At 34.8% G+C, this 21,129-nt stretch overlaps 5 protein-coding genes across 6 annotated transcripts; 3 read left to right on the top strand and 2 right to left on the bottom strand.

Moving 5' to 3' along the window:
• Positions 1-1,650: 1,650 nt before the first annotated feature.
• Positions 1,651-2,826, bottom strand: LOC108904085 (protein dj-1beta). 2 transcript variants are annotated; one of them, XM_018706491.1, is made up of 4 exons: positions 2,725-2,826; positions 2,373-2,471; positions 2,088-2,316; positions 1,651-2,034 (listed from the first exon to the last, which is right to left on the bottom strand). In XM_018706491.1, the coding sequence occupies exons 1-4, from the start codon at positions 2,803-2,805 to the stop codon at positions 1,793-1,795; spliced, it is 651 nt and encodes a 216-aa protein (XP_018562007.1). In that variant the 5' UTR covers positions 2,806-2,826; the 3' UTR covers positions 1,651-1,792. The 2 variants fall into 2 exon arrangements, with proteins under 2 accessions (XP_018562007.1, XP_018562008.1); XM_018706492.1 differs by having other exon boundaries at positions 2,373-2,484; positions 2,725-2,825.
• A 29-nt stretch (positions 2,827-2,855) lies between these two features.
• Positions 2,856-5,254, top strand: LOC108904083 (peroxisome assembly protein 12). The gene is made up of 7 exons (XM_018706489.1): positions 2,856-3,212; positions 3,261-3,369; positions 3,419-3,600; positions 3,650-3,867; positions 3,919-4,066; positions 4,960-5,045; positions 5,105-5,254. Exons 1-7 carry the CDS (start codon positions 3,093-3,095, stop codon positions 5,214-5,216), a joined length of 975 nt encoding a protein of 324 aa, XP_018562005.1. The 5' UTR covers positions 2,856-3,092; the 3' UTR covers positions 5,217-5,254.
• Positions 5,255-10,120: 4,866 nt separating this feature from the next.
• LOC108904084 (serine/arginine-rich splicing factor 1B) lies at positions 10,121-11,894 on the bottom strand. The gene is made up of 4 exons (XM_018706490.2): positions 11,618-11,894; positions 11,381-11,562; positions 11,151-11,323; positions 10,121-10,891 (listed from the first exon to the last, which is right to left on the bottom strand). The coding sequence occupies exons 1-4, from the start codon at positions 11,782-11,784 to the stop codon at positions 10,733-10,735; spliced, it is 681 nt and encodes a 226-aa protein (XP_018562006.1). The 5' UTR covers positions 11,785-11,894; the 3' UTR covers positions 10,121-10,732.
• Positions 11,895-15,565: 3,671 nt separating this feature from the next.
• LOC108904076 (signal peptidase complex subunit 1) lies at positions 15,566-16,176 on the top strand. Its single transcript, XM_018706481.1, has 3 exons — positions 15,566-15,758; positions 15,814-15,960; positions 16,014-16,176. The coding sequence occupies exons 1-3, from the start codon at positions 15,726-15,728 to the stop codon at positions 16,122-16,124; spliced, it is 291 nt and encodes a 96-aa protein (XP_018561997.1). The 5' UTR covers positions 15,566-15,725; the 3' UTR covers positions 16,125-16,176.
• A 143-nt stretch (positions 16,177-16,319) lies between these two features.
• On the top strand, positions 16,320-17,136 carry LOC108904075. Its single transcript, XM_018706480.1, has 3 exons — positions 16,320-16,474; positions 16,708-16,811; positions 16,866-17,136. Exons 1-3 carry the CDS (start codon positions 16,406-16,408, stop codon positions 16,984-16,986), a joined length of 294 nt encoding a protein of 97 aa, XP_018561996.1. The 5' UTR covers positions 16,320-16,405; the 3' UTR covers positions 16,987-17,136.
• The last annotated feature ends 3,993 nt before the right edge of the window (positions 17,137-21,129 follow it).

The following is a 21,129-nucleotide window of genomic DNA, read 5'->3' on the forward strand; positions in this document are numbered from 1 at the left end:
CGTACAGTGTACGATAATTCAATAAACAAAAAATCTAAATAAATTTGGAACAAATACACTGAAGATGAATTTTTCGAGACAAAACGTCTGAATCTGGTTTGGGCTGAGGCAGTACACTATTGGGGGTCATGAAGGCTTGCAAAAAATGTAATAACATTTCCAGGGTCATAGTTAAAAAAATGAAGTTGATGATGGTCCTGGAAAGACGAAACGTTCCATATAAAAATTGATTGTGCCATTCGATAGACGGCAAAAAGTGGCCATGAGAAAGTGTCCTTGTTTTTTTGTATATCACCTCAAACAAGGCTGAAATCAAACAAAAACGGATTTCCAAAATTTCGTTTTTTTTTCAAATATTTCGAAAACTGATCCCCTGATTACGCAACTTTGCCCCCATTTAAGCTACTTCGTACCTATTACCGTTTCCGAGATCCCTGTAGTGAGAAGCGAATTTGTAACAGCCTGTATATGTAACACACCAATTTTATATAGGGGAAATGAAAAACATTTTTAATTTTGTACGTTTACCCATAAGTTTAAGAAATTTATATATTTTCAATAATATAATAGCTTTATAGCTTTAAACATGTGAAGGTATTATTCGATCCTTAAATTTTTGTATTTAATTGTTTTTAAATTACCTACAGATAAACTGCAAATTTAGACTTAATATTTTTGTTATTGGTCTATCGCTTATTTTTGACAACCATGAAGATTTCATTAATGAAGTGGTCGACAAATTTTCAAAAAATCAGAACATGTTTTACCTAATTTTTGTTGAATTTCTTTATTTTTTATGTTTTCCTATATTTTAAAAAGATTTTATTAAAAATATTTCCAAAAAAAAATTAATTCACTGTACCTATTTCTACTTATAATTTATATTTCTCCCATCCTCTCTCTTATGTCGCTCCCCCCCCCTAACGCATTGGCTGGCGACGGCCTTGATACCTATTATGCTATACGAATTGATTTCGGGTGGGAGATGAACATTCAGGAGAAGTAATATACCTAGAAGACAATGGTATCCAAGAAAGATTTTCATTGGATATGTAAACCAGTCTTTCAGGCAGAGGTTTTTGCTATTTTGATGGCGACAAGTAAGCAGGAGTAAGGAACTGTGTAAAGGAGAGGATTTTTATCTGCTCCGACAGTCGAATTATTCTTTGAAAGGGTTTTAGGAGCACTAAAAGCAGTATATACCATTTACCAAAAGACCTCCTGGTCTAGATTGAGTAGATCATTGTAGTCACAGATAGTTAGCTTTATGTGTTACATCTAGTTTGTAATGGATTTTTTAAATTCTGTGTCTGTAACATTTAATGTAGCAACCTCAAGAGCAGAGTGATATCTATACAGATTAAGAGAGGCCTTCGTGCGAAAGTCTATTTAGCGCCTGTTTGTAGGTACTAAACTTTAACTAGTGGACTAAAAAAGGCACACCAATAAAACTACAGGAAATTAAATTCTATAAAATCAGGGCTTTGGTGCCCCATTTTCTAGTGCGCTTTGTGATGGCCTCTCGCTAGACGAGCCGCTGTCTCCATGTAACAAATGGTCAAAACGTTTTGTGTCACTAAAGAAAGACCAATTTATATTACTATTCTTTAATATTTACGAGAAGGAAAATGTTTCAATGAAAGTCTAAACTGATCAGAAAATGTATATTACAGTCCATATATTTCAGCCAAATGTTAGCTACTAACTAAAAAGATTTAACATTTCAACATATTCAAGTTGTAAATAAAGCATCGATAAAGAATAACAAGATGTCTTTCAAAAGCACTTAATTTTAGTATGTTAGAAGCATTGCATTTGCAACTTCGGAAGCCTTCTCTTTACCTATCAGCTTGTCAATAATCGTGAGGGCAAAGTCATAAGCAGTCCCTGGTCCTCTGCTAGTTATGAGCTTCCCATCGACCACCACTTTATCTTCTTGGTATTTATAGTCGTCTTTTAACTGGTCTTTCATAGACGGGTAAGATGTCAAACTTTTCCCCAATCCTACTCCATGAGCCTTTAGTACAGTGGGAGCTTAAAAAATAACGTTTAACGAAAAAATCTAGGCCGATAATTTGATATTGTACCTGCACAGATAGCTGCAATCCATCTACTTTCGTTTTCCTGCTGTTTGAGCATCTCTCCTACAGCTTTACACCTCGCCATGGACTGAGCACCTCCGAGCCCACCCGGCAACACTAAGATATCATAAGGACCTTTAGCATCTGATAGTAGTATGTCTGGTTTAACACTGACGCCTCTACTGCACTTGACAATTGGAGAGGCATCACATATACCCGCTACAGAGACATCAAACTGTAACATAATTCCTTTAGATTCAAAATATTTTCAAGAATTAAGCAATCAGTTACCCCTCCTCTACGTAGCACATCAATGGATATTACCAGTTCCATCTCTTCAGCTCCTGGAGCCAAAAATACTAGTGCCGTTTTGGACATCTTGGTGTTTAACTTACAGAAAGAACTAGTGAAAACATAGTTAAAAAATACTAAAAGTTAGTAGCAGTGCAAGTTATGACACTGATGTTTTCTCAAAATTACTTTTGTTTGACAAATAGGTATCTAGAATATCATTGCCGGTATTTTCCATTTTACAATATTTTTTAATTTTAAAATAGCTAAATACTTGTTCTAATTTGTTTAATGACGATAACATTGCTGAATCTGAATCTTTCTTTTTATAAAAAATTATAGCATTTCCTACCTGAGATTCCCAAATTTGTTTTCTTCTAGCACCCGCAAAACAACTCGAACACCTTTTATCAACATAACCTTGCTTTGACATTTGTAATTGTATTTTTATTTTTCCCCTCGATGTTGGTAGCAGTTAAAAAACCAGTTTCATGTGTTTGGAGTTAACCTAACATATTTTTTAATATTCACATTCTAGAGAAAGAGATCAATAATAATTTTAATTTTAAAATAGACCTAAGTGATTATTTATTGTTAGAACTACAGAGTTGTTATAAATTGCGGTTTATTTATGGGAATTTTTCCTGTAAATGTATTTTACAGGGGAGCCAATATAATAAAATTAAGATTTCAAATACAGGCGGCAAAAAAAACAACACTATGGCAGAAAATGCTGCTAATTTCACATTCACGTTTCAAAATAAGCCGAGCATATTTGAAATTATCGCTCAGAAATCTTTAAATGATACGTTACATCCAGCGTTACAAAAAATCGCCTTGGTAATTTCATAAAATTCACATATCTTGCTTAATAAATAATTCTTGCAGTTTTTAGCCAACAATTTTCCACAAAAATTCAACTGGTTAAATAAGTATTATGAAGAAGCCTTTCTTGTTTTAAATGGACTGCTACAGTACCATTACCTAAAATACTATGGTAAGAAAATACAAGTTCGTAATGCCTAAGATAAATTGTAATGTCGTAGATGCTTCGTTCTCTGAAAACTTTTACGGTTTAAAAAGAGTCGTAGCTGATAATGGAAAACTGACGAAACGTCACAAGGAGCTATCGTTGATATTTCTAGTTGCTTTGCCATATTTCAAAAGGAAAATGGAGGAGAAAATAGCCGTAATCAGGATAGAAAATGCTGAAGGATATCTAAGACAGGTAAACATATGTATTTTGAATTACATATTTTCATTCACGTTTACTTTAGGATTTGGAAGGAATGCTAAAGAAACTAGTACTATTCTCACATTCCACGGTGGAAGTTGGTTGGGGTATAATTTTATTACACAATTACTTAAAATACATGTCAAATCAAACGGAAGTCCAAACGCCAATTTTAAATCTCATAGATGTAAAGTTGACGTATTCTCTAGACCAGCAAGATATTCCAAGTTTTTGGTCTGCGCTTTTCAAAGGGAACTTGAGGTAAAGCTTTAGCGCAATTTTAAATGCGGGTTATAAAAATTATCGTTTTAGTATATCGGAACTAAGTTTTGGGCTTGTAAAGAATGCGTTAACTACTTTTCTGGAGGTGACGGCATTTTTCCTGCAATTCTTGCAGTCGTGGAACACGCACAAGTCAAATTTTAACTTTACGGATTTACCGTTGGTTCCACCGCCACCTGTAAGTAAATATTTATTTTCTAAGGTTTAGAAGTAATTTATAACAATTTTATTTTATTGGCCAATAAGTAATACACGTTTTTTCTCAAATTTAAGACATTTCATTATTAAATTCTACAACTAATCAGTAATGTATTCTCCATCGTTATTTATGACCTTCCAAAGTTCAACAAGTTTCTCGATGCCTCTTCTATAGAAATCCTCTGGATTTGACTGGGAAAACTCATCCTAAAAGAAACACCATGTAAGGAGCTTGGCAAAGAGCAGAATAGAAGTCACGAGATTGGGAGAGTAAGGCGGCTGGGGCAGAACTTTCCAAATAGCCACTTTTGTCATATTGGAGTTATGTGATCCCACATTGTCATATTGCAAAAGAACGTATTACGTCTTTTTGGTTGAACGCAGGTGGTTTACAATTGTTTTGTAATCACATTCCATCCATCTCCTGAGTCAATTCTCTTGTTGATCATCTTGGATTTTCATGGAGTCTATTCAGTTGCTCATCAAATTCAACAGGGCACCCAGAACGATTCATGTCTTTAAGGTTGAAATTACTTCTTTAAGACGCGAAAATCATTGATGGGCTGTTCGTTCATTCATTGCATCATGACAGCTTTAACGTGTCCCTCGTCTCCATTAAAAACAAAAAGAAGTGCCAAAAATAATCAATTTTATCAACTTGACATTCAATTTCAAATGAACGAAAATTTACAAAAATTAAATCCAGCGAAGCAACCAAAAACACAATCTAATGGAGCAATAAGGTCTCTTTCAAATGACGGGTTAATTTGACTTCGTTTTTCATGTGAATTTTTAAATTTGAAAAAACGGACTTATTCCCTAATTTATTATTTAATTTGAGGTATGTGTAACTTTTAACATTTCTGTTTGTAGGTGGACAATAAGGCGAAAAATTACCGTAACAAATGTCCCATTTGCCTCAAACCATGGCTAATACCTACTGTTCTTCCGGTATCTGGGTAAGTAAGGGTCAGTTAAAAAAAGTACTTTTTATAGGGTGTATTTTTCCATTTTGCAGATACATATTCTGCTTCCGTTGCATTCTGAGGCACCTGAGCGAAAATCAGTGTTGTCCAGTAACAAACTTACCTGCCAAACCGTTGGATATCGTTAGGTTGTACGTCAGTTAACACCGTTTATCATTGAAATAAAACACTTTTTTACTGTTTATCGTCTTTTATTAAGAATCATGCAGTAAAAAACACTCTAAGCATAAAATATAAAAAAAAGGAACACAAATATTGAAATACCTGGAAAACATCCTGAAATCCACAAACGCAAAATTCCTACTTGAAGATCATCCTAAGAAATCCTAATCCTTTATCCTTTTACTTTTGAAAATCTAGATATATATCCTTGAAAATCCTAGGAAAAATAGACTCCCGCGCAGTCCCGATAGCGAAAAAAATTTATGACTGTCAGACTTGGGGTATTTTTTTCTCCTAGGAATTTTCATCCTGATCCTTTAAGTCGCTTTATGCGAGACCTAGTGGGTGTTGCAAAGAAAAATTACTATAACGGGGAACTTTTCAGGGGCTTTTTGTTTGCACTGCTCAACGTGGAAACAAACAAAATACATATTTTCACGTCACTGTTGAGCGTGTCCAGGATTCGACATAAAAATTTAACTTCACTACAGTCTTTGGCACTGTACAAAAGTTTACCCTAACGATACTTAGCATTAAAATTATTAGGAAAAATCGGTGGTAAGAGCGTTTTCGTAATAAGTTTGTCACTTACTCAACAACTGCAAAACAATTTAAGGGGAGATAAATTGCCAGAAATGTTGCAATTTTGCTTTACTCATAGTATTTTTAAAGGTTTCGTAACTCAAGGTCGTTGAAAATAAATTTTTTTTGAAATAAATTTTTTTTATCATGTAACAAGGCCATCTAAATACAGTTACACTGGTTTACATTTTAACTTGTGCATAAGCAAAAATTATTTAAATTTTATACCAGATTCAGAATTATTGGACAACTAGTGTTGTGAAATGCTCAAGAATATATTTTTAGAGAATTTTGAACAAGTACAAACGACAAACAAATTAAGAAAAGCGAGATGACAATTTTCATTATACTCGAACATTCTCGTGTAATTCAGTTACAAAATGGCATTGCAAATATAAAATTATAAGTAACTGCATCGAAAACATAAGAAATAAAAAATTTAATTTGGGAAAACAATTTTGTAGGATATTTGACGTAATAATTATTGTTTTTAATTATTTTACACCTCTAATACAACTTTATAATAAATTGCACAAAATAATCCACATAACTGAGCATGATTTATGCCAAAATTACATTTTGTGTCTTGCAAATCAAAGAAGCAACTGTTGGCAAAACAAAGAATTCTTGTTTTGCTAAAAAAATGTCAGAATTTAAAATCCAAATTATTTTGAGTCGATGAACAATTATTTTAACAGTAATTTTAACAACTTTTATTGAAAAGTGTAGTAACCACTAAATCGTAGGAGTTTATAAGACAAAACTGCAACAGTTTTTCTCCTTAAACTTGCTATAAATCACACAGTACATTGAAAAAGTTGTGTTATTCAAGACTTTTTGTATCAATGCAATTTTTCAAATGCAATAAGGATGTATACCAAATTTTGGCCAGAATATGTCCACACATTTCTAGGTTTTCTCGATTTGGAAAATTTTTCAGAAAAAAATGTAAGTTCGTAAGTTCTACATTATTTCCATTTTTTTCAATTAGTCACTTTTTGTACGTAACTTCCAAAAAAATATTTATGGATGACATTTCAGAATAGTTTTTGGTTTTCACTTATTGGGAAATATTTTTCGAAAAATATGTGGAATTTGTGGCTAAATTCTAAGAAAATAAAAATGAGTCAAGAAGCGTTTAATTTCTGAGATACAAAGTGTTCAAGTAAAAAATTCTGAAAACATTATTTAAGCCTATTTATAACTCCTAAAAAAAAAACACAAATTTTTTACTGCTTTACTTTTATTTTTTAAAAGAAAAAATGATGTACTATAAAGAATAAATGAGAGACTCATTTAAAATGGGGAATTCATTTAAAACTTTGCTCCAATTTTTTTAATGTGAGATTTTACCGCTTATTTAAAACCGTAACTTTAAAATTGGTATTTTTTATAGAAACAAACATGTTTTACATTTTTATTTAAATATCTTGACAGCTGTGAAAAAATTAGAATTGTTTTGATTTAATTTTGGCAAAATACCTAAATGAACAAAAAAGAGAGGAAATATGTCATAAATAACCTCAGTCTATACAGGGTGTCCCACCGGGAACTGCGTCAATCGCTATCTAGGAAAGTACTATGCCGAAAAATTTGAAAATTTGGCAACAGCAATGTCTCTGGGGCGAACACAACTAAAATATCTAGAACATTCCAGCACTTCCGGTTACACCACAAGACGACACCAATTTCGTTAATTTAAACGATACACTCTATATATTATTGCATTTTCGGATTCTACTTAAAATTTGAGGGTCACTTTATTAAATATTCCCTATACCTAGGAGTTCTAGATTTTGAGATATTAATTTTTAAAGAAAAAATTTGACAGATGCAAGGGTCCGCGGAGATGCTAGTAACTCTTTTCCGGAGCATGATATCAAGCGGATTTTTGGTACCACTAAAGGGCATAGGTAACCCTACGCTATGGTATATCAACAAATTGAAACATTTAATACTATGTGTTTCATTTTTGCTGTTACATTTTGATAACTTCCAACAGCTATAACTTTGTTAACTTAAATGGAACACCCTATATTTTTTTACTGTCGTATGCAGATTGAAATTTCCTTTCAAGTCATATAATCATTGTTAGGGTTGTCGTTACTACTTTTAGAGATATTTGTAATTTTCTATATTTTGGACAGTTTTTCTCATATCAGACCTGTTGTCAAATTGGCCATGACCAGAAACACTACAAAAACAATTGAAATAACATGACATTTGTCAAGTTAGTTGTCAAATAATTGTTGTGTCCGAATAGTTTTTGCAGAAAATTTAAATAAAAATGCCTGGGGATTGTTTAAATCATACTAATGAGGATTATTTTAATTCGTTTGTTATTTATGGAAAATGTGACAAAGTAATTTCAAGAATATGTAGAGAACCTGCTGCTTTTTTCCATAAATAACAAACGAATTAAAATAATCCTCATTAGTATAATTTAAACGATCCCCAGGCATTTTTATTTAAATTTTCAGCAAAAACTATTACAGACATAACAATAATTTGATAACTAACTTGACAAATATCAAGTTATTTTAATTGTTTTGGAATGTTTCTGATCATGTCCAATTTGACAACAGGACCGATACGAGAAAAAATGTTCAAAAAATAGAAAATAGCAAATATCTCTAAAAGTAGTAACGGCAACCCTAACAATACCGATATGGCTCGAAAGGAATTTCATTTTGCATATGACAGAGTAAAAAATACAGGGTGTTCCATTTAACTTAATAAAGTTATAGCTGTTTGAAATTATCAAAATGTAACAGCAAAAATGAAACACCCAGTATTAAACGTTTTAATTTGTTGGGATCCCATAATTTAGCTTTACCTATGCCCTTTACAGGTACCAAAAATCGACTTGATATCATGCTCCTGAAAAGAGTTACTAGCATCTCTGCGGACCCTTGCATCTGGCAATATTTCTCTTTAAAAATTAATATCTCAAAATCTATAACTCCTAAGTATAGGAAATATTTAATAAAGTGACCCTCAAATTTCACATAGAATCCGAAAAGGCAATAATATATAGGGTGTTCCATTTAAAATAACAAAGTTGGTGTCGACTTTCAAATTTTTCGGAGCAGTACTTTTGTAGATATCGATCGACGTAGTTCCTGGTGGGACACCCTGTATAGATACTATAATTTTTGTTTAAATCCATTTTTTTTTTCTACATCGATAAAAATGGCTTATAATTTTACTTGTTGCGTTTTATCTTGTGACAAAAAATTCAATATTTGATTAAATTTTCATTTAGACGTTTTGAATATATTCTAAAAATTGATTTTAGGAATTACTGCTTTGGACACCCTATATCTAGCAAATTAAGCATTACCCGATACACTTTCAGAGAAACTTTTCTTTCTTTTTCCAAGGAGTTCTATCGGCTACCTGGTTTATGCAATTCATGACACCTTGTATATAATAAAAATGAAAATGTTAACTTTGTAAATAAAAGTCAAGCAAAAGCAGAATTTTTACAAATTTACAAGTTTTTCTGGTTTTCCAGATTAGTATACACCCTGTAGCATTTCAATAGGAAAAATAAGATATTTTCTGGTGAGGTTAGATTTTTACCGTTGCCTGGACATTGCAATAATAAATGTAGTGCTTGTAGGAAAAATGGGGATCAAAGAATAAGGGAATTCTTAATTCTAATTTCGAATGCAAAAAAATTTAAACGTATAAAAAATTTAAAGGTAAAATAAGTTACCCATATTGCAATTCAATAACGATTAAAAATTCCCAGTCTATGGCACTACTTATGAAAAGCAAGGAAGGGCTAACTTGTCAGAGCGTTCGTTAAGAGGAGTGGACTTTTTAAGGGAATATAGTTGTATTTACCGATAATCCGTTATCTCTGAAAATTGTCCTACAGAGAGCGAGAGAATATCCTTTCCGCCTCCTCTTTTCTTATTACTAAACAATATTTTTCAGAAATCCAACGCATGCAAATGCTCCTCCAATCCTCCCTGAGCTAACGGATTATCCTGTCCCTCGCAAAACTTGTCCGTCGAAACGGAAATGATCCAAGAAATTTCGAGTTACGATAAACGTAAATTTGAAAATTTAGAGTTTCCAAATGAAAGCTGCGACATCCTTTACTAAATGCAAATTTCCGTTAAAGATCCTGACATCGATCCATCCTTCCCTCCAAAACTACTAACTTTTTTTTTGAAAAATCCCTCCGTTTTCATATTCCCGTGAAATATCCCTACATCCGCATCAAAAAACAATCATTCCTCTCCTCTTGTACATATCCAGGTGAATATGGGGGTGAAATAGATAATTTAAGGTGTTTTTATCTTTTTTTTTTTTATTTCCAAATGTCCAACGCTGATACAGAAGCTCAGCAAAGGTACCAAAATCAGAAAAAAAAACATACATTAGTACCTAATCCTTAACTTACGGTTAAAATTATTATTAGCTGAAATCGATGAGGGTTTTACATCTACACAAGCTGTTTTAACACATTACTTCCAGTTTATAAAAAAACAAACTTAAGACTCCACCGTGCACCAAGAGAACCGGAAAAAGAATTACACAAACCTACAGGTACCATAAAAAAAATGTAAAAACAGTATTTTAAAGCAAGTATGTTTTACTCGAATCGAAATGCATAATCATCTTGGCACAGAGCAAGTCGAACGTTCAGGAATGTACAACACACAAATATAACTCTAAACACTTTTAGAAAAAGAGAGGTTGTCAAAATTTAGATATTTTCAATCAGTCTATTAAACCATAAATTGCTTAAAACTTGCACTTTTGTCGACTCAACCCAATTTAGCAAAAAAAATCAGTTCTTAAACAATATTATAAGGGGTTTCAAATGAAGTAGAAATTATTTTGACGTCAGACAATATACGTACATACATAATGTCCGGTCCAAATAACCTACATTAGAATTATGTTCGTGAACGGCTTCGGGAGTAGCTTCTCTTAACTGGACTGTATGTGGGCGAACCCCTGCGCCGAGGCGAGTAAGAACGGCTTCTGGAACGCCCACCCGAACGTCTGTCGCTGCCACCCCTGTCTTCCTTAACTCGGATGTAGGAAACCTCACCCTAACAACAAAAATTACAGCTCTCTAAATGCACGCAAAAGCAGGAACCCTTAAATTTGGAAAACGAGATGTCTAATACCTAAAATGTTTAAAAATACACAATTTTTTTGGAAAACTCGAATATTTAAAGTTGCGACAATATCTTCTTAAAATAACATATTAAAATGCGGAGAAATTAATTAAAATGCAAAGGTTTATATTAAATCACTCATAAATAATCATTTTAAAAATAACATTCATCAAAACAAACCAACACCCACCTCGTGTGACCTGAATCTCGAATCGTCCAACTTCTTGATGGCATACTTCATATCCTCGTACCTCAAAAACTCCACCACTCCAGAACCATCCTTGAAAGCGTCAGCAAAACATACATCACCAGCCTCACGCATATGGTCTTTCAAATCTTGCCAAGATCCGGAAGGAGGCAATCCTAGCAAACAAAACATTAGAAAACAAATACATCTCGTTACACTGTAAACACACTTACCGGTTACGAGTACTCTAAACTGTGATCTACGTGTTGGGGGGCCTCTAGAGCTACGTCCTCTGTCTCCGCCCCCTCTGCCTCCTCTGAAACTTCCATGGCCACCGCCTCTGGGGAATTCAACCCTTAATCTGTACCCATCATAGTCGTAACCGTCTCTGGCATGTACGGCGTCGTCAGCATCCCTTAAAAATAATAAGTGTTTAGTTTTCTGGTACTTTCTAGTGGTTTCAAACTCACCTAGGGTCTTCAAACTCTACAAAAGCAAATGGAGGACCGCGTCGGTTTTTTAAATCTACAAACGTGACTTTTCCGAATTTGTAGAATAAATCCTGGATATCCTTGGTGCGTATGTCTGGAGGTAGGTTTCCCACGTATATTCTACAATCATTGCGACTGCTCGACATTTTATATGTTTAACTGAAATTATACAAAGACTTGAATAAAAAGAAGCTGCGTTTTTAAAACGGAAATGGCGACTAGGCGTTTGGCAATGGCAAGCGGACGCGGAAATGATCGAAGTGGCGTTGATAGCAACGGAAAGTCACGATTGTAATATAAACAGTACTACCAATAAGAAATAACAAAAACACTTTGAATTTTCCACATACTCTAGGATAGAAGTATGTGGAATTTTCAAAAAAAAATGTACGTAGTAAGGTTTAAATCATGGAGACTATAGTACGATCGTATACGATGCAAAGTAGAGCAAAAAATTGTCGGTCTTTTATCAAAGGAAAATCGTGTCATCATTTTTAGGAGGCGTAAGATGAACCGTTTCAAATTTAAAATGAAATTGAATGTAAAATCTGAAATACCGCCGCATACGCACTGTGTTCTGGTACTAGCTGTAGTCGGCCAGGTGCATCGAGTGTACGAAGTGGTCGGTTATACGTCAAATACTAACCTGGCGAGCTTGATCGTAGAGCAGGGAACAATAAACAGTGGCGCGTACAGAGGTGAAATGTAGTACTTATGTGGAATTTAAATAACGAATTGGATTTATAATAAATTACATTTAAAACAAATAGTTTATGAGAATAAAGGGATTTTTGTAGGAACAGGGTTCCAGACGTGAACTGATCTCTTCATCGCACCCCATTACGATTCTTTTTTTTATAAGGAGAACGAAGTTTCAAAGCAAAAACCTTGTATAACANTTTGAAAATTTCTTCAATGGTTTGATGAAAACTTAATTCTGGATTTTTCTTGGACCATGAAGAGCAACCTTGAACTGAACAATAATAGTTTGACAGTTTCTTCTTTCTATCCATAATTGCTGAAATTTTCCTTACACTATTTTCTTAAAATAACAGTGTTCAAAAAACGAACACTAAATACAGTTTTAAATAAAATACAAAAGGAAATGTCACACACAGAAGAAATATTTACCTTGTTTCGCTAGTATCACTTGTCACCGCCAGAGGGCGAGCTCTTAGCTGCATTCGCGATCCATCAATCTCCATCAATCTATTGTCTCTGGTCTCCATGTTGCGAGGTTTCACGCGCACTTCAACTCGTTTGCCAGCTCGAGATTTTATTCTGAACGGCTACATTGGAATGCGAAAGGTAAGCACGCGTGGCCAAGTCAGACTTCGCCCGCGAATTGATTGTGAATGGGGTTTAAGAAGTAGTGATGGGAGATTTCGAGTGAAAAATCGAGTGGTACTCGATTATTGAGATCACTCGAGATATCTCGAGAGATTTTCATAATCGATATAATCGATAATTTTCATTCGAGTAGTCCCATCACTAGTTTAAATATTGCCTTACGGGCTTTTTATGTGACGTAGACCGAAGGTAACTTTAATGGAATCATTTTTACGATCTACTTACGATGTCTTTTTCGTACATAAACAGAATAATCTGACGACCTATCAGTTTAATTATGTTTTCTTATTAAGAAACGAGAAAAGCGCGCAGGAGAAACCTCGAAGAAAATTGAATTAGCTATCTCTATTTTTTCTATATCAATACTTTTCACTTTTGAAATCGAACTAATCGAAGTGAAGTTAATGTCCAGGTAATTCAGCTAGGCACCTTCAGTGTGTCTCTAACTTTATTCATAAATGACGTTCTAGCGAATCAATTTTTTTCCGCGTATAAAATCGCATGCTTTTGCAACTGTCTTTGCTCTTTTCAGGTTTTTCTCTAATCAGTGCCATTTTCAGTGCCAGACAGCGGGTCACTTGTCACTTGCAGTGAAAACCAGAAGATCCTAGATTAGAGAAGTATCAGAAGATTCTCCAGCGGCCATAAAAAATTTCCAGCGGCACATGAAAAGGATGCCCTCCCCCCAGCAAATTCCAGGCCGTCATCGCCGATATTAACAACGTTCTTCGGTCGCTTCGTGGGGAGGCAATTATGCTGGGTAAATACTTTAAATAAAATCTGCAGCGTTTCATTAAGGCATTTATATCTCTTTTCTAGGAGCGGTGATAAGCCAGGCCATTAACAACCATTACAACTCTAAGAAGTAGTGATGGGAGATTTCGAGTGAAAAATCGAGTGGTACTCGATTATTGAGATCACTCGAGATATCTCGAGATGTTTACTCCCACCACTCGAGTGATTATTACCCTACGGTTGCACCCCAAAATGTTAGTGCATACTGCAAATAGTCACTGATTGCGTAAGCTTTTTTTTATAATAAAACGAAAAAGTGGTTAGGTTTTGAAGTGCGTGAGCTTTTTTTATATATGACTAATACAAACATATTTGTGCGCCGCTGGGATGAAAACGACCAATATCTCGTATCTCGATTACTGATAACTCGATTATCAAAATTGGTCGATTATGCCCATCACTACTAAGAAGTAAGAACGCGGCTCGGACTCGACGTCTCCAAGTGGCCTATAACACCATGGTCAGTAGTGTTGGCTAGTGAGTGTATGTTTCGAATCAGAGAGTCGACTCTTGGCTTAGATCATCTGAGTCGACTCCCAAAATATGTAAGAGTCGACTCCGATGATTCACCGACTTCCGTGTGGAGTGTCGAATCCGTTATAGTGTACAGCTGAACCACCAGGGCCTAGAGTCAGATGTGAGTCAGATTCGTTTTGCGATTTGGATCGTCGTGTAGCTGTGCCTGTGATAACTAATATTTAGTGATTTGCAAGTCATTTGATACTGATAGGGAGTAAAGAGTGTGGGCAACAATGGCCACAATCTATAGGGAAAAACGGTAGCAAACGGTTTGCGTTTGTATTTGTAAACGTTTGAAGAGACTATATGCTTTATCGTCGCATTCATTCGCATTTTTGTATGACGACAAATTTCAGTGAAAGAACTAAGTACATAACCCTTGACTGCAGTGGAAGAATTAATTTCAATTTTAGTCGTTTTAGTAAACAAATATGTAATCGAATTATCGGTCAAGCTCAAGATCGACAAAATTCGTCAATCGGCCCAGATTCCGCTATTTCCGTCCGTTCCGAGACGGGCCACCGTGATTATGCGAATTACGAACTTAGCGATTCGATATCTACCATGGGAGTTGGGAGTCGGAAGAGTCGGCTCCCAGTTTCGACTCTCAACTTTGAAATGAGTCATTTGATTCGAAACATCAAAATGAATCGTTTTGCTCATCACTAATGGTCAGAACTCATCTGCGTCATTTTAACCTGCTCTACAATGAAGGCTTAAATGCCTTAGAATAACAAGTAGAGCAGGTTTTAAATGACGCAGAAGAAGAGCTGCCACCACCTATAGAGTCCGAGCTGCTAGCCAGATCACCGCCTCAGCTCGATAACCCTCCCCCGAAGAGGAGACGGCGGGGGGCTAACGCACAATATGTCGCGGAGGGTCTCCAGTTCTTGCAGTAGACGTGACGCACTGGTTTATTCTCAATGGGGAGTTGCATTTGTAAAAAAAATCTTTCTCTATTTCCAAAATGGATGTTTCCTAATGATATCCTTTAAAATTCGAGGTGGGTGGGAGGTTCCCAAAAAAAAATATTTTTTCGTTCCCCGGCTCAAGCTGAAATGGCTACCAATGCCGCGCACCGCTTGAATTGATCTGGCATTCCCAAAAAACCGAGAGTCAACTGTTACTTTGACTCAGTAAAAATCAAAACATAAACATAACCTATAATGTCAGAAACTCACGCAAAAATTGTCATTCCATTTGAGTGTGTAGTCTCCATGCCATTGATATTGCACCAGAAATCTGTCAAAAGTCAATCTGTTTTGGTCCGTGCCCCTAGATTAGAGAAGTATACGTGCCGTAGTTTCTATTTCTGTTTTCTGTTGCACATACACATTACAATTGTATTAAATTAAAAACACGTATACAGAGGTTTCATATAGCTACTTATTGATTTTAGAAATAATCTACATTTACTTAAAACATGGATTTTATAAGCAAAATTCCAACGCATATGGTAAATTGACAAAACTTCCTGAATATCGTCATGTAGGTACATTATTTTTTTGTAGGACTTTGAGGGTCAAGCAAGGGCTGAAAAGTTATCTCGAATAATAATTACTCTATTTGGTGCAGTAGGATTGATTTGGGGGTACATCATTCAGCAATTTTCACAAACAGTGTATATTTTAGGTGCTGGGTTTGTGCTGGCTGCACTTGTAAGTAAACAGTTTAATTTACTGGGAATTTTCTAAAAACCCCAATATTTCAGTTAACCATTCCTCCTTGGCCTATGTACAGAAGAAAGCCATTAAATTGGCAACCGGCTAAGAACGGTGACGGTCAAGGGAAAGAAGGATCCAAAAAAGGGAAAAAGAAATAAGTTGTGTTGATTATATTTTCATACTAAAATAAAATGTACCTACCCTTTTTAAGTATTGGGCTTATTTTTTGTGTGTACCTACATGATATCCTGAAACAATAGAAAAATTAGATACATCCATGTGATCCAGAAATTGCGAGATCATGTAGTATTAAATATGTTGTGCCAAATTCAGTTAAAAAATATTAAGGTTATGTGACTAGACAGCTGTCAAGTTTTTTTGCAAGCAAAAGCTAGTTTGTTTATCTAACCTATTGGTAAAATTTATGTGAGAAAACCAAATGTTTAGTTTAAAGTATTTAGGTGTTCCTCAAGCTTTATATATAATTTATATTTATTTCACAAATTTAGTAAGTACTAGTAGATTTGGTTGTATTTATTTAACTGAAAGTATTGATTTGTGTTATCTATGAGTCAACTTGATGACTTGAAGAGAAAACGTTATCTTTGTATTAAATATCAGCTTAAAAAATACTATTTTTAAGACAATTCAGAAATAGCAAAAATCTAGAATTTATATACCATCTGTATTTTTATCAATATCAAGTTCATTTTTAATAATTCCACTACTATTATTTCATAGGTTTCGGGAAATTACTATTGTGAATTTGGAATATGTGAAGATGATCAATATTGCTGTGGAGAAAACAGATGTTGTAAAAAAACGGTACAAGTTTGGTATTTTTGGTAATATGGGTTTTACCGCCTCTTAAAATGATCCTGAATTTTTTTTTTTTTTAGGGCTGGCATACTTTTGATAGTTATAGCATTTTTTGTAGCAATTGGTTTCTATATTGGAAGAAAGAAAAACAACAACGGCTACAAAAGGGTGCTTTGTGATGAGAAAGAACCAGTTCTGTAATGATCGCTTAATTAGTATATTATGTCCAATGCATAACTTTTCTATAGATATTCACATTGAGAATCCTTATATTTTTCTTAAGCTTTCCATGTGTAGTCTAGTCAGATTTACATATTATACACCTAACTAATAAATATATTTTTCTTAAAACGATTTATTTAAACCCTTAAATATAGTAACATGAGGTAAAGATTCTTGTAAATAATAAGTATACTAAAAAGTATTTCTTAAATTTCCTCCGATTTACCAAAGCAGGCTGAAAACAAACAAAATTAGAATGATAATGAAAAGAATGTTTCACAGCTTACTTTGAGACACTAATTTCTGGCATTCCTGGATCTGCTCCCTTTTGGAAACCTTTAGGTGAAAGAAAAACACGTTAAATCTGCACGAAGCAGCCGGAACAATTAAAAAATTTCTTACCTAAATATAAAACTGTAGGAATAAAACCGTAATGAAAAACTATTTTTGCCCCTTCAATGACTAGAGAAAGTCGCTGTTTAGCTCCCTCGGACAAACCCATGATGATTTAATTTGTAAAATTTGAATTTGAGCCACAAGAATTTATAGTGTATAATTGTATGCTGTAATCATAAAATAATATTGTAATTACAAATATCCAGTAACTTCCTAACGTGATTCTAACCTTTCTCTTTGTACCATAGAACTAGCATCGAACATCGAAGCATCGAGTAGTGTTGGCTAGTGAGCGTATGTTTCGAATCAGAGAGTCGACTCTTGACTGAGATCATCTNACCTACGAAGGCTGTCCAGGCCTACACGAGATGAGGCAGGATAAAGAGGGATAATCCCCCTCGATCCCAAATCATTGAGGCCAATTTCTAGCCATGGAATAATGGCGCGCGTGGCGCGACTCCCAAAATATGTAAGAGTCGACTCTCGACGATTCAATATGTAGCGTAATCGTGATCGACCTGTGCCTACTTCCGTGTGGAGTGTCGAATCCGTTATAGTGAACACTGTACAGCTGAACCACCAGGGCCGAGAGTCAGATGTGAGTCAGATTCGTTTTGCGATTGGGATCGGCGTGTAGCTGTGCCTGTGATCACTGTATTTAGTGATTTGCAAGTCGTTTGATACTGATAGGGAGTAAAGAGTGTGGGCAACAATGGTCGCAATCTACAGGGAAAAAGGGTAGCAAACGGTTTGCGTTTGTATTTGTAAACATTTAAAGAGAATATATGCTTTATCGTCGCATTCATTTGAATTTTTGTATTACATACAAATAGGTACTACACCCTTGACAACAAATTTATTGAAAAAACTAAGTACGTAACCCTTGACTGCAGTGGAAGAACTAATTTCAATTTTAGTCGTTGTTTCAGTAAACAAATATGTGTAATCGAATTATCGGTCAAGTTCAAGATCGACAAGATTCGTCAAGCGGTCGCTATTTCCGTCCGTTCCGAGACGGAGCCACCGTGATTATGCGAATTACGAACTTGGCGATTCGATATCTACCATGGGAGTTGGGAGACGGAAGAGTCGGCTTCCAGTTTCGACTCTCAAATTTGAAATGAGTCATTTGATTCGAAACATCAAAATGAATCGTTTTGCCCATCACTAGCATCAAGCATCAGAAGTTTGTACAATTAAGTAAGGGCCCCATAGACTGCGTTCAATTCGCGCGAATTGCGCCGTACGAATCTGCACGAACGTGCATGTGTGAAGAAAAAAGCTGTACGGTTTCACTGTCGTGTAAAATCTGTTTCGGTTAGATACGGTGCCTTTCTTGGTTTGAGAGATTTGGTCCGTACGGTCCTATTCGGTAGCGGTACGAATGGAATGAGGTCTCTGGGGGCACTTTACCACAGTGTTTAATTCTGTGACTTTACATATCAATAACATGCAAGTATATTTCATTATTTTCATCATTTCATCACAACAGCTTTTGGGTGTACCGGTTGAAGCACTCCTCATGTATTTTACGCGTTCCAGAGTGCACAGGAGTGTGACACATCAGGGTGTTCTACTTTAGAGATGGGGCGAATCTCCTACTTTAGGATAACAGTTATAGCAGCGACTGTAATCTTTAAAATGAAGACTAAGCGCTATCGTACTGGATACTGGATGTGCTACTTTCTGTTCGTGCCGCACTGCGTTCGCCGTCTTCGATCTTTAGTATTTAGATTTTAAGTATTTTAGATCTAACTTTATCATAAGGAGTTATTTTTAAAAACAGATCGCAGTCAAAAGCTGCTTCAGCCAAATAAATGTTAAAAAATAGTAGATTATGAAACAGCAGCGCACCCCTACTCTACTCTCGACTTTTCTTCCCCACTGACCATTGAACAGCATTAATTTCACATTTATATATTTTTTTAAATTATCGTTTGCCACACTTTTAAGTTAAAGCAATACCTGAAAATGTAACCCATTGTGGAAAATGTATGTACTTAAGTGGCCACTACTCGGAAGCAGTCAATTGTATCGTTACATGTATTGCTTAAATAAAGAGTAATATAAGTATGTATAACGACATCCTCTGTTCCTTGAGGCATACAAAACAGTTTCCAACAGTCGGACGCATGCGCATTCCAATGTAATGCCTACATAAAATTTCAAATTAATTGTTTCGAATCAAATGCAATTGCGTCTAAGTGTTGCAAACTGTTTTTAATGCACTAGGAACAAAGCTATAGTCGGACTTAACGAAAAAAAATAAAAATTGGATCTGTGAACAAAACTAGACAGAAAAAATTAAACAAGGAATGTTTGTGCACATTATAACACCATGAGAAATATGTTGCTCATCTCAGTCTGTTACTTTTATTGGAGATGTATATCCGTAGTGACAAGTGCTTTTTTTTTGTCGATACCAGTAGATACATTTAAAAAAAATTTAAACATGTATTGGTCGAGCCATTCCCATCAAATTAATTATGAACAGTTTAATATATTTCAAAACCAATTTTCTTGGACTGGCGTCATATTGAAAGAATCGACTCTTACAGCTGTAGTACTGGGCATTTTTATTCTGCACATGTAGTACTCATAATGAACAATTTCGATTTTGGAAAAAGTATGTATTCAACTGGCCGCTACTACAAAGCAGTCGATTGTATCTTTCCAGGCAATACCTTAAAAAGTGTTAAGTTTAAAGAATTGTAGATAGTGTAAATGAAACATTATCTTCATTTCACTTGCAATAAAATGACACAATGGTAAATTTCTGTGATACTACAGTCAAAATTCAAATATATAAAATCAAAACGTCCAAAAATGAAGACACTATTACTATTAGTTTGGTATCACAGTGGTTCTATTTCTTTCATTAAATGAAGTTCGCTTTATCTATAAAATCTCAGGACGATTTTTAAGAGTATCTTTTCCACCATTTCTTTTAACACGAAATACTGTAAACATTCAATTTCTATACAGGGTGTCCCGAAATTCATACAACAAAATTTGGTCATAGATTCTTAAGACCAATTTAGGGGACCCGTATTTTTTCTTTTTGCCAACTGGCTCCCTCTTTCGGAGTTACAGCCCCCTGAAATCTGCCCCTTTATATATCAAAATCATGTTGTACGAGAATCACTAAATTTGGTACACAGGTAACGGAGGCGTTTTATAACATGTGGAATCTTACAGTGCTACGCTTTTTGGCGAGAAACCACCTTAAGATACTTTTTCGTGGGCCCCCTTGTCTTTGGAACCAGAAAAATTAGGTCGCAAATTTGAATTTTTTAAAAATTATTAGTTAGCTAGAAAGCCATTGAATTTAGAAACTTTTTTGTCACTTGATATTTGTTTCGTAAAACACAATGTTTTTGAGGAAAATGGCAAATCACGATATTCATTCGATCACATTTTGACATTTTTCTCGAAAACATTGCGTTTTACGAAAAAAGTATAAAGAGACAAAATGTTTCTATATTTAATGGTTTTCTAATGGACTGATAATTCTTAAAAAATTTAAATATGTGACCAAATTTTGTTGGCTCCAAAGACAAGGGGGTCCACGAAAAATTGTCTTAAGGGGGTTCCCCACCAAAAAACGTAGCACCATCAGATTCCACATGTCATAAAACCCCTGTGTACCAAATTTAGTGATTCTCGTACAACATGGTTTTGAGATATAAAAAAGACTTCTTAGGGGCAGATTTCAGGGGGCTGTAA

This window comes from Anoplophora glabripennis, unplaced genomic scaffold (genome assembly GCF_000390285.2).
Source record: "Anoplophora glabripennis isolate ALB-LARVAE unplaced genomic scaffold, Agla_2.0 scaffold7, whole genome shotgun sequence".
Classification (NCBI taxonomy): Eukaryota; Metazoa; Arthropoda; class Insecta; order Coleoptera; family Cerambycidae; genus Anoplophora; species Anoplophora glabripennis.

Bases quoted from the DNA above. Each gene is read 5' to 3' on its own strand.
- LOC108904085 (XM_018706491.1), bottom strand. From the start codon at position 2,805: ATGTCAAAGCAAGGTTATGTTGATAAAAGGTGTTCGAGTTGTTTTGCG. The intron at 2,472-2,724 runs GTAGGAAATGCT...TCTTTCTGTAAG, and splicing joins AACAAATTTGGGAATCTCAG to TTAAACACCAAGATGTCCAA. The intron at 2,317-2,372 runs GTAACTGATTGC...ATTATGTTACAG, and splicing joins ATGTGCTACGTAGAGGAGGG to TTTGATGTCTCTGTAGCGGG.
- LOC108904083 (XM_018706489.1), top strand. From the start codon at position 3,093: ATGGCAGAAAATGCTGCTAATTTCACATTCACGTTTCAAAATAAGCCG. The intron at 3,601-3,649 runs GTAAACATATGT...CGTTTACTTTAG, and splicing joins CTGAAGGATATCTAAGACAG to GATTTGGAAGGAATGCTAAA. The intron at 3,868-3,918 runs GTAAAGCTTTAG...TTATCGTTTTAG, and splicing joins CTTTTCAAAGGGAACTTGAG to TATATCGGAACTAAGTTTTG.
- LOC108904084 (XM_018706490.2), bottom strand. From the start codon at position 11,784: ATGTCGAGCAGTCGCAATGATTGTAGAATATACGTGGGAAACCTACCT. The intron at 11,563-11,617 runs GTGAGTTTGAAA...ATTATTTTTAAG, and splicing joins GTAGAGTTTGAAGACCCTAG to GGATGCTGACGACGCCGTAC. The intron at 10,892-11,150 runs GTGGGTGTTGGT...TTTTGTTGTTAG, and splicing joins CGAGATTCAGGTCACACGAG to GGTGAGGTTTCCTACATCCG.
- LOC108904076 (XM_018706481.1), top strand. From the start codon at position 15,726: ATGGATTTTATAAGCAAAATTCCAACGCATATG. The intron at 15,759-15,813 runs GTAAATTGACAA...ATTTTTTTGTAG, and splicing joins GCAAAATTCCAACGCATATG to GACTTTGAGGGTCAAGCAAG. The intron at 15,961-16,013 runs GTAAGTAAACAG...CCAATATTTCAG, and splicing joins GGTTTGTGCTGGCTGCACTT to TTAACCATTCCTCCTTGGCC.
- LOC108904075 (XM_018706480.1), top strand. From the start codon at position 16,406: ATGTTTAGTTTAAAGTATTTAGGTGTTCCTCAAGCTTTATATATAATT. The intron at 16,475-16,707 runs GTAAGTACTAGT...ATTATTTCATAG, and splicing joins ATATTTATTTCACAAATTTA to GTTTCGGGAAATTACTATTG. The intron at 16,812-16,865 runs GTAATATGGGTT...TTTTTTTTTTAG, and splicing joins GTACAAGTTTGGTATTTTTG to GGCTGGCATACTTTTGATAG.